This window comes from Hordeum vulgare, chromosome 6H (genome assembly GCF_904849725.1).
Source record: "Hordeum vulgare subsp. vulgare chromosome 6H, MorexV3_pseudomolecules_assembly, whole genome shotgun sequence".
Lineage (NCBI taxonomy): Eukaryota > Viridiplantae > Streptophyta > Magnoliopsida > Poales > Poaceae > Hordeum > Hordeum vulgare.
The window spans coordinates 94,665,583-94,681,170 of NC_058523.1; the positions used below are offsets into that span (position 1 = coordinate 94,665,583).

Consider the following 15,588-nt stretch of genomic DNA (forward strand, 5'->3'; position numbering starts at 1 on the left):
TCTACATCCACTTCAACCTCATGCAAAGGAATCCTCTGTTTTCTCTATGATGCAATCATACTCACTTTGCTGCAAACAAAATCCCGCGGGATCCAGTTGGACATACCACTGCAATTTTATGCTTCTACTATCATGCGTATCAAAGAAGGCCTTAATGTTTCTCGGCAGTGGGATGATGAATACAAAAGCATTGAGGGAGCAGTGCAAACTGTACTGCATGTCTGCGCTACACAACTCAGGAGTCAGGACACGGTGGTTCCACGTGGCAAGTAACGCCTTCTCCGGTTCTCCCTTGTCATCTCAGCGTGTAAGCTAGATTACAATTTAGTCAGTCACTGACCAAATTTAGCACACAACAAGAGAAATGAATCGAATGATAAAAAGGATCCCCAGTCAGAATCTGAAAATGCCTGGCTATGGAGAAACAAAGAGCTTCGCTTCAAATCATTGGCACAAAGCGAACGCAAATCATACCTGATGTATCATGAAGGTTTCAAGCCCTTACAAACAATATTCCCAACATCAACATCAGTTCGTAAATGACCAATTAGATGATCAGATGCTCAATCGAAATCCCATAGTAGCTTATTCGTTCTTTCTCTTGTTCTTGATGATATCGTAATGGAATGACCAACCCTTCTTCGTGTTTTCGGTGACAAAACTGAATTATCTTCAAAAATAGAAGGATAGACTTAAATTCCAGGGGCATTGGATGGCATTTCTCAATATCTCTCGCATGCAAATGCAAAACTGGAAAAGCTACAGCAGGTGACAAATAAGGCAGTAAGGTGAACATAGATATCCCGTGAGCAGTGATGCATAGTTCCAACATCTTACGGAGTACTCCCTCCGTCTCATAATATAAAAATATTTTTTTACACTAGTGTAGTGTCTAAAATGTTCTTATATTATGGGACGAGGGAGTAATATAAGACCTTTTAGATCTCTCCTCCCTCTGTCCCCATAATATAATAGTGTTTTTTACACTAATGCAGTGTCAAAACCGTTCTTATATTATGAGACGGAGGGACTACTTTATTAGTGATCTAAAAGGCTTAGTATACTTTATTAGACACATAAATGCTGTAATAATTTTCTTAAAAAGAAAGATAGTCATATAATCATGATATTCAGCTCCTTCATAAGGCACTAGCTGATGAACGTTCAAAATACAAAATCTGAAAGATGAACGACCAATTTTTAACCAGAAAAATAAATTTCCTGGCTTCATAATATAGTAGTTCTGGTCAATGTCCAGAATCCACATAGATGTTTGTTCACTCACACGGATTCCACATATCACACAGTTACATCCATTACCTAGTTCAGAGTGTTCCTAGATATGGCAATGGCCGCATGCCATGATTTCTGTTATGGCTATTCAATACCTTCGGTCACAGTGAACACAAAATTTCTGCAGTGCACAAAGGTCCCCAAAATTGAGCGGGCTTTTGGTAAAGAAAGAATATACAACATCAGAAGAAAATACAGCAACATAAAGGAGCTAAAAAGAAGGGGGGAATGCCAAATGGTAGGCAACTGATCTATAGGAACAGGGTAAACCTGATGAACCAGTGACATGTCTGTCAACAAGTCATATGACACTGGCTGTTCGAACACATCATGCGGCTGTTGTGACGGCAAACTGGTACTGGCGGTTGCAATGCTCCACGTGGATTATAAGTGCTGCCAACAAAGGTTTCGGTAGGTACTGATGATACCATGGCGGCAGTGGTTGCATCTCGTCGTGTTCTGTTGTGGTAGTAGACCTGGAATGGGGCCAATTACTCCTGTGGCTGCTGTGATGGCGAAGGTGACTGCTGCTGCTGCTGCTCTCCTTGGATACATTTCACAGGGAGCGGATGTGAATCACCTTGCCACGCCCAAACCAAATCCTTCAGTGCAGGCCTTATCTCATCTTTCATTAGTTGTTTATACTCTATGGTGTCTCCATTAGTCTTCTTCAATTCAACTAAATGCAAAGAAGGCGCAAACTCAAAAACCTCTGCATCAAGCTCAAGAATTCCCTTCATTCCTTCCCTTGGTGCTGCCAATTTCAAGACACCGTTTTCTTGCTTCTTGATTTTGAGCTTCAATTTCTTGGCCAGTTCATTCAGCTTGGCAAATATAGCCTCTGCTGGCTGCCTGGTGGTAAATCTGTCCTCCCTCCGGCCATACTTCTCTTCAAACAAATTGGATAGGTCGAATCCCGTTGAGAGAGAAATTATGTCGAAGGCATTCAAGTTTGTGAGGCTTGATGACGCTTCTTGGTTAACCTCTGAATTGCTGCCTTCTGTTGATTCAGAGGTTGTGGGTTCACCTTTCTGAACCTTGTCTCTTGTTTCTTGTTTAATCTTCAGTCCATTTACATCAACGGGTTTCCTGAACCAAGCACTTCTCTTTATCCTTGAAACAGAAGCTCTAGTGCTTGGGTCTGGATCGAGAATCTTATACAGTAGATCCTTCAGCTCAACTGAAAAAGGGCGAGGGCATCTATATTCAGCCCTGGAGATCTTCCTATACATCTCTATAAGGTTTGTGTCGTGGAACGGAAGGAAACCAGCCACCAGCACAAATAGAATTACTCCACAGGACCATATGTCAGCCTTCGCACCATCATAGCCTCTCCTGCTAAGCACTTCGGGAGCAACATAAGCTGGAGTTCCACAGGTGGTATGGAGGAGGCCATCTTGTCTCGTGGACTCGGCCAGGGCACTTAGACCGAAATCAGAGACTTTAAGGTTTTCATTCTCATCCAGGAGTAGGTTCTCCGGTTTCAAGTCGCGATGATAAACACCTCGGCTATGGCAGTAGTCCACGGCACTGATGAGCTGATGGAAGTATTTCCTCGCAGCATCCTCGCTCAACTTTCCCTTGGTTATTTTATTGAAAAGCTCGCCACCTTTGGCATACTCCAAAACAAAGTAAATCTTGCTCTTGCTAGCCATTACCTCGAAAAGTTTCAAGACATTTGGATGCCTTACCAATCGCATTATCGAAATCTCCCTCTTTATCTGCACCATTAGGCCAACCCTCGAAACCTTCTCCTTGTCGATCATCTTTATCGCAACAGCCTGTCCACTCGTGAGATTCCGGGCATAATATACCTTGGCAAAGTTCCCTTGCCCTAAGTGCCTCCCAATTTCATAACGGTCCATCAAAATCGTCCTCCTTTCCTCCATTATAGCAATCTATCTTTAGAAAGCCGAATAGTGCTTTCACTGTCCACTATGCACTACGTTTACAGCGGTCTATTAATAGGTATGCAGCCTACCACGACAATATCCCGCACTCTTCACTTCTTCAGTGCTCCAGATGCCAGGTGTAAGACACAAATACCGAACCAGTATGGAGCCACCACTCTTGTGATAACTCAACAAGGAAATTCCAGGCGAAACTCCCCGGAGCACTTCCGAGTTTTCCAAGATAAAACCGTTACGGTGTCACCAGTCCAGAACTGCAATGAAAAATAAACAAGCCAAATCAGAACAAAAATGGGTCTGAATGTAACGCAAATGGGGATCAAGTTGCCACAAACGCACAAGCATGTTCAGAAGTCCATGACAAAATTAAGAAGATACACGATAATTCTTTCAGGAACTGTATTGCCTATCTCATCGCGATTTTGCAAGCCTGCATACATAGCACCTACGATTAATTGGCCTAAAGAAGCGTATCCGCCATTATTGGGAGAAAATAAACGTGATCCTACCAGCCAAAGCACTGAAATGGCAACAATGGGAAGCAAATCAGGTCAGCTAGCTGGCAGTATGGAATTAGACACCCCGAGAAGATAGAAAGACGAAAGGGCTTTCAGTGCCCACTGTGCACTACGTTTACAGCGGTTTATTAATAGATATGTGGCCTACCACGACAATATCCCCCACTCTTCACTTCTTTAGTGCTCCAGAGGCCAGGAGTAAGAGGCAAATACTGAAACAGTATGTAGCCAGACCGCTGTTATGACCACCTCTTTAGTGCACTTCAAAATTTTCCAAGACAATTCCGTTCTGGCGTCACCAGTTGAGAACTGCAAGGGGAAACAAACGAGCCTAATCAGAACAAACATGTAGCGCAAATACGGACGGAAATGCGACTCAAATGGACATCAAGTGGCTACAATTGTAAAAGCAGGTTCAGAAGCCCAGGACAGTTTTGTAAGAAAAAAACAGGATAATTATGTCAGGAAACTGTATTCCCCGTCTCATCGTGATTCGGTAAGCCTGCCTAGCATCTACTGTCGCCTGGCCTAGAAAGAGCATATCTTCTTACTGGGAAGAGAGCTTGATCCTACCAGCCAAAGCGTACTGAAATGACAACAGTTGGGTTGGGAGACTAATCAGGTAGCGGTATGCGTTTAGCCCGATCACGCAGGAACCGGGGTCGTGTTTGGGGATTTGCAGCTGCCCCGGTGGAGAATATAACAATAACGAATGAAATAAAGAATCTATAGCCATCGGCTTATCTTCCGGTATCGGAACAAGAACATCCTAGGGCAGGTGCCAACACCAAAATCCTCTCCGTCTGCACCGAGCGGCAACCGCGTCCGCAAAAAAAAACCGTCCTCCACGCAGCGAGGGGGGGGGGGGGGGGGGGGGGGGGGGGGGGGGGGCAAGAACTACGCTGGGTCGAGAAGCAACCGGTGGAGGGGGCCGCCGGCAGATCTGTCCAGCCGGCGGAGCGAGCAGCGGCCGAGGTTTTACCTGGTCGAGGGCGGCCGGAGGCGGCGTGGATCCCGCAGATACTGCCGCGGAGAAATCGGACGACGGCGGGCGGCGAATCGAATATAGCTTAGCTAGCTGCTCTGACTTTTCCGGGATTTTTGGCCCTTTTTTCTATGGGTAGTGTGCATTTCCGCGTTTCTTCTTCTGCAGTCCACATGCCCCCCAGGTGTATCCAGGTGGCGCACGCCAGCTCGCCGCTCTCTTTCAGGATAAAAAAAAGATATAGGTAGCTCAGTTCTCTGGGCCTGCCAGCCCCTGGTGGGCCCGCCAGCCCTGGCCCATCCCATTGACGACAAGGGCTTTCTTGGAGTCCAGTGGGTCAGGGCCCATGGGCCGAAAGGAACACGTCTCCCACGGGCCGGCGAAGGGATGCACTGCGTCGGCGCGGCGGAGTCCATCATCGCCGCCGAGAGGGCCGAACGGCCGAGAAGGGTCCGTCGTCTCCTCGATCCCCAGTCAACGCAGTAACAAAATTTTTCACCGCTTGATCGACCTCCCATGGCAACCGTTGCAAGGCGACTGAAGCAGGGAGAGCTCGAGCTGAATCTGAATCCAAATCTGCGCACGTGAGAGGGGCCGTCGCCGCGAAGAAATGGATGCCGCTTCCCTCGCTCGCGTGGCCGTCACGTGGACGGAACGCAGGTCAGCGCCTCCGCGGCCTCCTCCCGCCAGGTGCAGCGACGCGCCGACCCTCCCGGTGGTGGTGCCGTCACGCCTAACTTCCAGTTGCAAGTACTCCCACCTTTCGGGTGTATAGGGCATGCGACGTAGTTCTTGGACGAAGGTAGTAATAGTAGTCAAGGCCTGGTAGTAGTACTAGTAGTAACAAGGCATCCATCCACATCTTTCCATAAAAACGGCGAACGCCACGGGATGCTGACGCCCCTACCACTTCCTCTACCAGAATCCGGTGTTAGTGCGAGCCGACCGACACTGGGAGTCTTCGGTGCTCTATAACCAACGGCACCCACCCCTCCTCCTCGGCGATTCCGCCGCCCAACGGCCCCAAGACACACCCATCCTCCTCCTCTCCGCTGAGGCGAAACACATCGAAACATGGCGGGCTTTGGGAGGAGGGGCATCTGAGAGGTGGCAGCCATGACGAGGAGGATGGGGTTGCTCGTGCTGTTGGTGGCGGCGGTGTTGGTTGCTCCGTCGAGAGGGGGAGGAGAGGTGGGCGGGGTGCGTTTCTGGGTGGGATGGACGGCGCCTGCTCCTTCTTCTTCAACCTCTGCTCCTCCGTCTTCGCTGGTTCTGGATGGGGATCTTGTAAGGACTCTCATTCTTGTCAGATAGGGACGGATGTACAGTACTACTCTAGTTAGTTGTAGATTTCTTTGCTTTGACCTTCAGAATATATATATTTTTTTTTTTTTGAGTATGAGTCCCTTTCATCTTGTCCTTGAAAATCAGGCCTCTGTTGTTTACTCATGGAAAGAGTATCAGTTCCACAACAACTTTTGTGTATGGCCATCACAGGCTGTTTCTGGACCTTTTTAGTCATTTCTTAGTGAATCAGCAGTCATCACTACAAACTCAGTTTGCTTTCTTTCTGTTTGCTAAATTTGCTGAGGCAGCATGTAATCCTCACTGTTTTGGATGTTTCATGGATGGGTGGATGCAGGTGGACAGAATACGGTCACTTTGCTTGCAAGACGTAGTTGGCGCGGAGGAAATTTTAGGCACTGGACAGACGTTTGCTTATGATGAACTGCCGAGCCGTTCTTCGGAGAGCGAACTGAAGACGACGCTGCTTATCGAATTCCTCACCCTTCTTCCACCTCACAAGTTTTCGGTCACTCATGACTGTATCCGCGCAAATCATTTCAGCTTGGGCATGTCACAAGAATTTAGGGACTACTTTCAGGACCAGCAGTTCTTGCTCGGTTCAAACTTGTACCCAAGAAGACGGTATTTGGCTGATCAAATGGCTGGAGATGCTCCTTCCGCATCTACACCTCGCAACCAACATCTCAAAGATAAACCTGCGAAGAAGCGTCGGGGAGTGCCTCCTCCAGCTTCACCTTCGGATAAGCAGCACAACTACATAAAATTAGTCTTGACCGTCGTGCTTCCGACAGCGGCCTTCTCGTTCATTGCTGCATTTCTGATTTTCTACTGCTGTGGATGCAACAAGAGCAAGGTCTCTGTCGGTGAGCCTCGAGATGACCATCCTCTTCTTCACATGCAGTTGGCTAACACACCTGGTGAGGCAATGTCCCTTTCTGTCAACCTATGATGGGTTATTCTTCTCGGTGTGGTATTACTTACATCAAATAGCATCAATTTCATGCAGGATCGTCACCCATTATCCATGCATCCTCCAGTCAGCTTCACAAGGATGATCAAAGGGTCAGGACTTCTAAGGCCGGAGCCAGCATGAGTCGGTGCTTTCCATGCTGTTTTAAAACTTCAACTGATGTGACAACGCCTGGGCAAGCTGCTGGAGGAGCGCAGAACAATAATGCCACAAGTGATGCTCCTAAACCAATGCCTCCACCGCCGCCGCCACCTCCACCACCACCTCCACCTATCAGGAAGGCTGGTCCTCCCCCACCTGCACCTCCCAAAGGCTCATTAGCAAAATTTCCTCAGCTGTCACCGGTTGAGTCAAGTCATTCTGAAGGATCATCTGCAAGCGAGCACGCCAGTGAATCATCTGAAGCTGAAGTGAGTGCTCCAAGACCCAAACTTCGACCATTCTATTGGGACAAAGTTCTTGCTAATCCTAACCAGTCGATGGCCTGGCATGACATCAAGTTTGGTTCTTTTCAGTAAGTGTTACACTAGCAACAAGTTATTAGTCCATTTTTCTGCATTTTTAGGCTTGTATCTGACAAATACATTTTGCAGTGTGAACGAGGATATGATAGAGGCATTGTTTGGTTATGGCGCTGGCAACAGAAATAAAACGAAGGACAAGGAGCTTGCCATGGCAGACCCTTCACCTCAGCATGTTTCGCTTCTTGATTTTAAGAAATCGTGTAACCTGGCGGTTGTTTTCAAGGCAATGAATGTCAGTGTAGAGGACATTCAAGATGCTCTCATTGAAGGTAGCTGTTCGTTCATAAGAAACATGCCTTGGTTGGTTGGTCATGTAGCTTGCTTATTCATATGTGGAAAAGATTCATCTTCCTGCACAGACAAAAGCAGCATTTTCTGACATTTCCTTTCACCTCTGTTCTCTAGGAAATGAACTTCCTAGGCTACTTCTTGAGACAATCTTGAGAATGAAACCAAATGACGAGGAGGAGCTGAAACTCAGGCTTTACGATGGGGACTACTCACAGCTAGGTCTTGCAGAACAAGTCATGAAGGCACTCACTGACATTCCTTTTGCTTACAAGAGGATCAGTGCTCTACTTTTCATGTCATCTTTGCAAGAAGATGCTTCAAGTCTCAGGGATTCATTCCTGCAATTGGAGGTAAGCCAAGTGAAAGCAATTGACTTCTGTATTAAATCTGAAAAGCACTCCAACCTTTACTAAATGACTATCTTTTTGGTGTCAGGCTGCTTGTGGGGAACTAAAGCACCGCCTTTTTCTGAAGCTGCTAGAAGCTGTTCTCAAGACTGGAAACCGTTTGAATGATGGGACCTTCCGTGGTGGTGCTAATGCATTCAAACTTGACACCCTTCTGAAGTTGTCAGATGTCAAGGGTGCCGATGGAAAGACTACACTGCTTCACTTTGTTGTCCAGGAGATTATTCGATCTGAAGGTGTCCGCGAAGCAAGGTTGGCTATGGAAAGTGGAAGGAGTCAACCTTCAGGAGATGATTTGAACGGACCTGTCCAAGAAGATGGCGAGTACTACTCCAAGCTCGGCCTAAAGATTGTATCAGGGCTTAGCAGTGAATTGGTTAATGCCAAGAACATAGCAGCACTAGATGCCGATGCTTTGTCTGCCAGCGTATTGCAACTCAGACGTGAGTTGCTGAATGCAAAGGAGTTCCTGAACTCTGACATGGCAACGATAGATGAGAATGGCGGATTCCACCGCTCGCTGGTACGTTTCGTAGAAGATGCAGAGAATGAGACCAACTTTCTGTTGAAAGAAGAGAAGAGGTTGAGATCATTGGTGAAGAAAACAATTCGGTATTTCCATGGAAATGATGTGAAAGATGACGGATTTAGCCTCTTTGTCATTGTAAGAGATTTTTTGGTGATGCTAGATAAGGCTTGCAAGGAGGTTGGGGCGTCACAAAAGAAGGCGGCAAGTCAATCTCGGAGCAGTGGCAGTGGTAACTCAGCATCCCAGTTAAATCCCCAGGAGAAACAGTTTCCTGCAGTACTGGATGATCATTTAGATAGCTCTGACTCGAACGATTAATTTTGGGATACAGTCTTAGATGTAATCTATAGGTTTTTTTTTGCCTGAGACGATGTACAAATACCCATTTGCAGAGGCATTATTGTATACATACATGTCACACACACATGGTTAATACTACATGGTTATATCACACCTCTACGTTAGTATCTGATGAAGTTCATGCACTCATTTTCTAACTTGAGATCCATTGTTGGAAAATGGGATTCGGTTTTTAGTTCATAGTTTTCTGATCAGATTGTTGTTAATACATGCCCTATTTTATAGGCACATAAAAGCTTCTTTTGTTGGAAAGAAAATAATACATGCCCTATTTTATAGGCACATAAAAGCTTCTTTTGTTGGAAAGAAAAATAAAAAACACAAGCTGATATTCCAGCGCGAAATACCTCGAAATACGTAAGTTGTCACTATTTTGGAGCTCATAATTCACCATAGACCTCCATAGATTAAATAGGGCTAATATCTCTACATGGTTTTAGATTGGAACTGTTCCAATTCATGAGCATGAGCAGGAGGCGGGACTCTTAGGGTGTGTTTGGTTGGAGGGATAGACTAGGGTGGTTGTGGGTATCCCCAACCAGGTGACTGGGGATAGCCTTTTTTTGTTTGGTTGGGAGTGTGGTGTTATCCCATTTTTTGTTTGGTTGGGAGGGTGGGGTTATCCCACCGCCGCCGCCCCCTCCTGCCGCGCCGGCCGCCCCTCCTGCCGTCGGCCGCGCCTGCCGCCGCCCCGGCCGCCCCTCCTGCCGCCGCCCCTCCTGCCGCCGCGGCCGCCCCGGCCTCCTGCCGCCGCGCAGGCCGGCCCTACCGCCGCCGCCCCGGCCTCCTGCAGCCGCACCGAACGAAGCGCGCGTGGGGTGGTTGCCACCACCTGCTCGTTTTTTGCGGGTCTGGCCATCCCTTTTTTTGGAGAATATTCCCAGCATCTGGTTGACTCTATCCCTCCTCGCCCCAGATCCAAACGCATGGCAACCATAGAAAAAAGTGGTTATCCCTGTCCCTGGTAGGATATCCCTCCAACCAAACACACCCTTATATGTGTGGACAAGGCTTGTACTCCGTCCGTCTTGCAAAATGATCTTATATTATGGGACGAAGAGAGGTTTTTTTATATGAGCTAATTTCATTTTTTACCCCCGTGATTCACGCTTGTGATAAAATTGACCCAATATTGAGAAAATCCTCAATTTATACCCCAATTTTAGACTATTGTGCCATATTTTACCCCTTCTAATAGAATTGACCCCCAATTTCAATAAAAAAAATTCCAATTTGATGGTGATTTGACATGCCACATAAGTGGGTTTTCTTGGTTCCCATCTAGTTTCTTGGCTATCATTCTACTGCTTTTCACAGAAGAACCCTTCTCTCACATAAAAACAAAACAATTGAGTCCTTTAACTCCATCGAGCTATCATTCTACTACTTTTTATAGAAGAACCCTTCTCTCACACAAAAACAAGACAACCGGGTCCTTGACCCCCATCCAGCTTCGGTTGGTGGTCATCGTGGAGGGTGAGGGCACATCGACGGCTGGGGAACTGCGCATCGGCCCCTAAGGTTGAAGTAGACACATCACAGCGGGACGACGAGGCAACTCACGCCGCCACCTGCCGCAGCAGCCTTAAACGATTGACGAGGTCCTCTTTGTCGTTGGCGCCTCAGCAGACTTCTTCGTCATAGTGACTCTTGCCTAGAAAAGCAGCAGCGGCTCACACGACCATGTCACATCATTGCATCCGCGATAGCTGCATCACTAGTAGTGGCGACGAAGACTAATTGACGTCGTTGGTGCTGGCGGTGGTGTCTGATACGTCAATTTTGCATCATGCTTTTATGTTGATATTTATCGCTTTATGGGCTGTTATTACACTTCACGATACAATACTTATGCCATTTCTCTCTTATTTTATAAGGTTTACATGAAGAGGGAGAATGCCGGCAGCTGGAATTCTGGTCTGAAAAGGGAGCAAGTTTGAGATACCTATTCTGCGCAACTTCAAAAGTTGTGAAAATCAACGGGGAATTATTTTGGATTTTATGAAAAATACTGGGCGGAAGAAGTACCAGAGGGGTGCCACCAGGAGGCCACAAGCCTGCCAGGCCCGGCCTACCCCCCTGGCCGGGCCTGGGTGACTTGTCGGCCCCCTGTTGCCCCTCCGGCGCTCATCTTTTGCTATATGTAGGGTTTCGTCCAAAAAAAATCATAAGGAAGCTTTCGGGAGGAGCCGCCACCGCCACGAGGTGGAACTTGAGCAGAACCAATCTAGAGCTCCGGCAGGGCCGTCCTGCCGGGGAAATTTCCCTCCCGGAGGGGGAAATCGTCGCCATCATCATCACCAACACTCCTCTCATCGTAGGGGACTCATCTCCATCAACATCTTCATCAGCACCATCTCCTCTCCAAACCCTAGTTCATCTCTTGTAACCAATCTCCGCCTCACGACTCCGATTGGTACTTGTAAGGTTGCTAGTAGTGTTAATTACTCTTTGTAGTTGATGCTAGTTGGATTACTCGGTGGAAGATTATATGTCCAGATCTTTGATGCTATTCATTACCTCTCTGGTCATGAATATAATTATGCTTTGTGAGTAGTCACTTTTGTTCCTGAGGACATGGGATAAGTCTTGATATAAGTAGTCATGTGAATTTGGTATTCGTTCGATATTTTGATGCGTTGTATGTTGTTTTTCCTCTAGTGGTGTTATGTGAACGTCGTCTACATAACACTTCACCATTATTTGGGCCTAGAGGAAGGCATTGGGAAGTAATAAGTAGATGATGGGTTGCTAGAGTGACAGAAGCTTAAATCCTAGTTTATGCGTTGCTTCGTAAGGGGCTGATTTGGATCCACTAGTTTAATGCTATGGTTAGACTTATCTTAATTCTTCTTTCGTAGTTGCAGATGCTTGCGAGAGGGGTTAATCATAAGTGGGATGTTTGTCCAAGTAAGGGCAACACCCAAGCACCGGTCCACCCACATATCAAACTATCAAAGTAGCGAACGCGAATCATATCAGCATGATGAAAACTAGCTTGACAGAAATTCCCATGTGTCCTCGGGAGCGTTTTACCTCCTATAAGAGTTTGTCCAGGCTTGTCCCTTGCTACAAAAGAGATTGGGCCATCTTGCTGCACCTTTGTTACTATTGTTACTTGCTACTCGCTACGAATCATCATATCACACTACTATCTGTTACCAATAATTTCAGTGCTTGCAGAGAATACTGCTACTACGACAACAGACCTTCCCTGGCAATGGCGCCAGGAATCCTGCTGCTACGGCTACGCCTATAGGGACTTCCTTGGCAAATATGCAAAGGATTTCCCCTCGGCCTTGGAGCCTTGCGTTGGTCTTCCCTTGAAGAGGAAAGGGTGATGTAGCACAGCGATGGTAAGTATTTCCCTCAGTTTGAGAACCAAGGTATCGATCCAGTGGGAGGATCGCGTCAAGTCACAAGTACCTGCACAAACACAAAGAGCTTGCACCCAACGCTATGAAGGGGTTGTCAATCCCTTATAGATTGTTTGCAAAGTGAGAACTAAAAGCAAAAAGTAAACAAGCAAAGTAAAAGTGAAAGTGGAAACGATAGTTGTGACTAGACCCGGGGGCCGTAGTGTTCACTAGTGGCTTCTCTCATGAAAGCAAGTAGACGGTGGTTGAATGAATTACTGTCGAGCAATTGATAGAACCGCGCAAAGTCGTGACGTTATCTAAGGCAATGATTATATCTATAGGCATCATGTCCAAAACAAGTAGACCGATACTTTCTGCATTTACTACTATTACTCCACACGTCGACCGCTATCCAGCATGCATCTAGTGTATTAAGTCCAAAAGAACAGAGTAACGCCTTAAGCAAGATGACATGATGTAGATGGACAATCTCATATCTACGATAAAAGCCCATCTTGTTACTCTTGATGGCAACAACATGATGCGTGCCTTGCTGTCCCTTCTGTCACTGGGAAAGGTCACCACACGGTATGAACCCAAAACCAAGCACTTCTCCCATTGCAAGAATCATAGATCTAGTTGGCCAAACAAAACCCAAGACTCGGAGAGACTTACAAGGATATCAAATCAAGCATATAAGAAATCAGCAAAGACTCAAATATAATTCATAGATAATCTGATCACAAATCAATAATTCATCGGATCACGAAAAACGCACAGCCAAAGAGGGTTACCTCGGATAGATCTCCATGAAGATCATGGAGAACTTTGTATTGAAGATCCAAGAGAGAGAAGAAGCCATCTAGCTACTAACTACGGACCCGTAGGTCTGAAGTGGACTACTCACGAGTCATTGGAGAGGCGATGATGTTGATGTAGAAGCCCTCCAACTCCAAAGTCCCCTCCGGCAGGGCACCGGGAAGGGTCTCTAGATGAGATCTCGCGGAAACGGAAGCTTGCGGTGGCGGAAAAGTGTTTTCGTGGATGCCCTAATTTTTTCTAGATTTTTAGGGAATTTATAGGCCAAAGAGCTAGGGCAGGGGAGCGCCAGGGAGGCCATAAGCCTGGTTGCCGCACCCCGGCAACATGGCTTGTGGGCTCCCTATGGGCCCCCTGCCTTGGCCCTCAAGCCTCCCGATCTTCTTCCGTTTTGGAAAACTTTATTTCGGGGATTTTATTCCGTTTGGACTCCGTTCCAAAATCAGATATGAAAAGAGTCAAAAACACAAAAAAAACAGGAACTCGCACTTGGCACTAAATTAATAAGTTAGTCCCAAAAAAGATATAAAAGGTAAACAAAACATCCAAAGTTGAAAAGATAACAACGTGAAACCATAAAAAATTATAGATACGTTTGAGACGTATCAAATACCTTGTTGAAAACCACTTGTCAGTTCCTTCTGCTCCTCATTGGGTTCGACACTCTTACTTATCGAAAGGACTACGATAGATCCCCTACACTTGTGGGTCATCAAGACTCTTTTCTGGCACCGTTGCCGGGGAGTGAAGCGCCTTTGGTAAGTGGAATTTGGTAAGGAAACATTTATATAGTGTGCTGAAATTTATTGTCACTTGTCACTATGGAAACAAATCCTTTGAGGAGCTTGTTTGTGGTATCTTCACCTCGAATGGAAGCACAAGGAGTTGATCCTCAACCTTCTGCACCCACTGAAAATATTTGTTATGAAATTCCTTCGGGTATGCTAGAGAAACTGTTGGCTAATCCTTTTATAGGAGATGGAACATCACATCCGACTTGCATCTAATCTATGTAGATAAAGTTTGTGGTTTATTTAAGCTTGCAGGTTTGCCCGAGGATGAGGTCAAGAAGAAGGTATTTCCCTTATATTTGGGGGATAAGGCATTGACATGGTATAGGCTATGTGATGATACTGGATCATGGAACTACAACCGACTGAAATTGGAATTTCATCAAAAGTTTTATCCTATGCATCTAGTACATCGTGATCGAAATTATATTTATAATTTTTGGCCTCGTGACAGAGAAAGCATCGCTTAAGCTTGGGGGAGGCTTAAGTCAATGTTATATGCATGCCCCAACCATGAGCTCTCGAGAGAAATTATTATTTAGAACTTCTATGCTCGGCTTTCTCATGATAATCGCACCATGCTTGACACTTCTTGTACCGGTTCTTTTATGAAGAGAGATATTGACTTCAGATGGAATTTATTGGAAAGAATTAAATGCAACTCTGAAGATTGGGAGTTTGATGAAGGTAAGGAGTCACGTATGAATCTCAAGTTTGATTGCGTTAAATCCTTTGTTGAAACAAATACTTTTTGTGATTTTATCGCCAAATATGGACTTGACTCTGAGATAGTAGCTTCATTGTGTGAATCATTTGCTGCTCATATTGATCTCCATAAAGAGAAGTGGTTTAAATATCATCCTCCCTTAGAAGTCAATGTAGTTAAACCCAATCCAGTTGAAGAGAAAGTCATTGCTTATAATGATCCTATTGTTCCTAGTGCTTACATTGAGAGACCACCTTTCCCTGATAGAATAAAGGATCATTCTAAAGCTTCAAGTGTGATACGTAGGGGCTACATTAGAACACCTACACCCCCTGAGCAAATTAGAGTTGAACCTAGCATTGCTATTATCAAAGATCTCTTGTCCGACAATGTTGATGGGCATGATATTCACTTCTGTGAAGATGCTGCTAGAATTGCTAAACCCCATACTAGAGACAAACATAGGCCTGTTGTTGGCATGCCTGTTGTTTCTGTTAAGATAGGAGATCATTGCTATCATGGTTTATGTGACGTGGGTGCTAGTGTTAGTGCAATACCTTAATCTTTATATGATGAAATTAAAGACGAGATTGCACCTGTCGAGATGGAACCTATTGATGTCACTATTCAGCTTGCCAATAGAGATACTATCTGCCCTTTGGGAATTGTTAGAGATGTTGAAGTCTTGTGTGGTAAAACTAAGTATCCTGCTGATTTTCTCGTCCTTGCTACCGCACAAGATAGCTTTTGTCCCATCATATTTGGCAGACCTTTCCTCAACACTGTCAATGCTCATATTGACTGTGAGAAGCAAACTG

At 45.9% G+C, this 15,588-nt stretch overlaps 2 protein-coding genes across 2 annotated transcripts; one reads left to right on the plus strand and one right to left on the minus strand.

Annotated features, from left to right (window-relative positions):
* Positions 1-1,197: 1,197 nt before the first annotated feature.
* Positions 1,198-3,866, minus strand: LOC123401029 (CBL-interacting protein kinase 26-like). Its single transcript, XM_045094744.1, has 2 exons — positions 3,543-3,866; positions 1,198-3,457 (listed from the first exon to the last, which is right to left on the minus strand). The coding sequence occupies exon 2, from the start codon at positions 3,180-3,182 to the stop codon at positions 1,785-1,787; it is 1,398 nt and encodes a 465-aa protein (XP_044950679.1). The 5' UTR covers positions 3,183-3,457; positions 3,543-3,866; the 3' UTR covers positions 1,198-1,784.
* Positions 3,867-5,382: 1,516 nt separating this feature from the next.
* LOC123401028 (formin-like protein 10) lies at positions 5,383-9,186 on the plus strand. Its single transcript, XM_045094743.1, has 6 exons — positions 5,383-5,993; positions 6,349-6,931; positions 7,021-7,498; positions 7,578-7,777; positions 7,914-8,149; positions 8,235-9,186. The coding sequence occupies exons 1-6, from the start codon at positions 5,823-5,825 to the stop codon at positions 9,051-9,053; spliced, it is 2,487 nt and encodes an 828-aa protein (XP_044950678.1). The 5' UTR covers positions 5,383-5,822; the 3' UTR covers positions 9,054-9,186.
* The last annotated feature ends 6,402 nt before the right edge of the window (positions 9,187-15,588 follow it).

What these genes read in the sequence shown, in the direction of transcription:
- LOC123401029 (XM_045094744.1), bottom strand. Translation starts at nt 3,182, where the DNA reads ATGGAGGAAAGGAGGACGATTTTGATGGACCGTTATGAAATTGGGAGG.
- LOC123401028 (XM_045094743.1), top strand. Translation starts at nt 5,823, where the DNA reads ATGACGAGGAGGATGGGGTTGCTCGTGCTGTTGGTGGCGGCGGTGTTG. An exon ending in TGGTTCTGGATGGGGATCTT is followed by an intron (nt 5,994 to 6,348) that starts GTAAGGACTCTC and finishes GGGTGGATGCAG; the next exon opens with GTGGACAGAATACGGTCACT. An exon ending in ATCAAGTTTGGTTCTTTTCA is followed by an intron (nt 7,499 to 7,577) that starts GTAAGTGTTACA and finishes TACATTTTGCAG; the next exon opens with TGTGAACGAGGATATGATAG.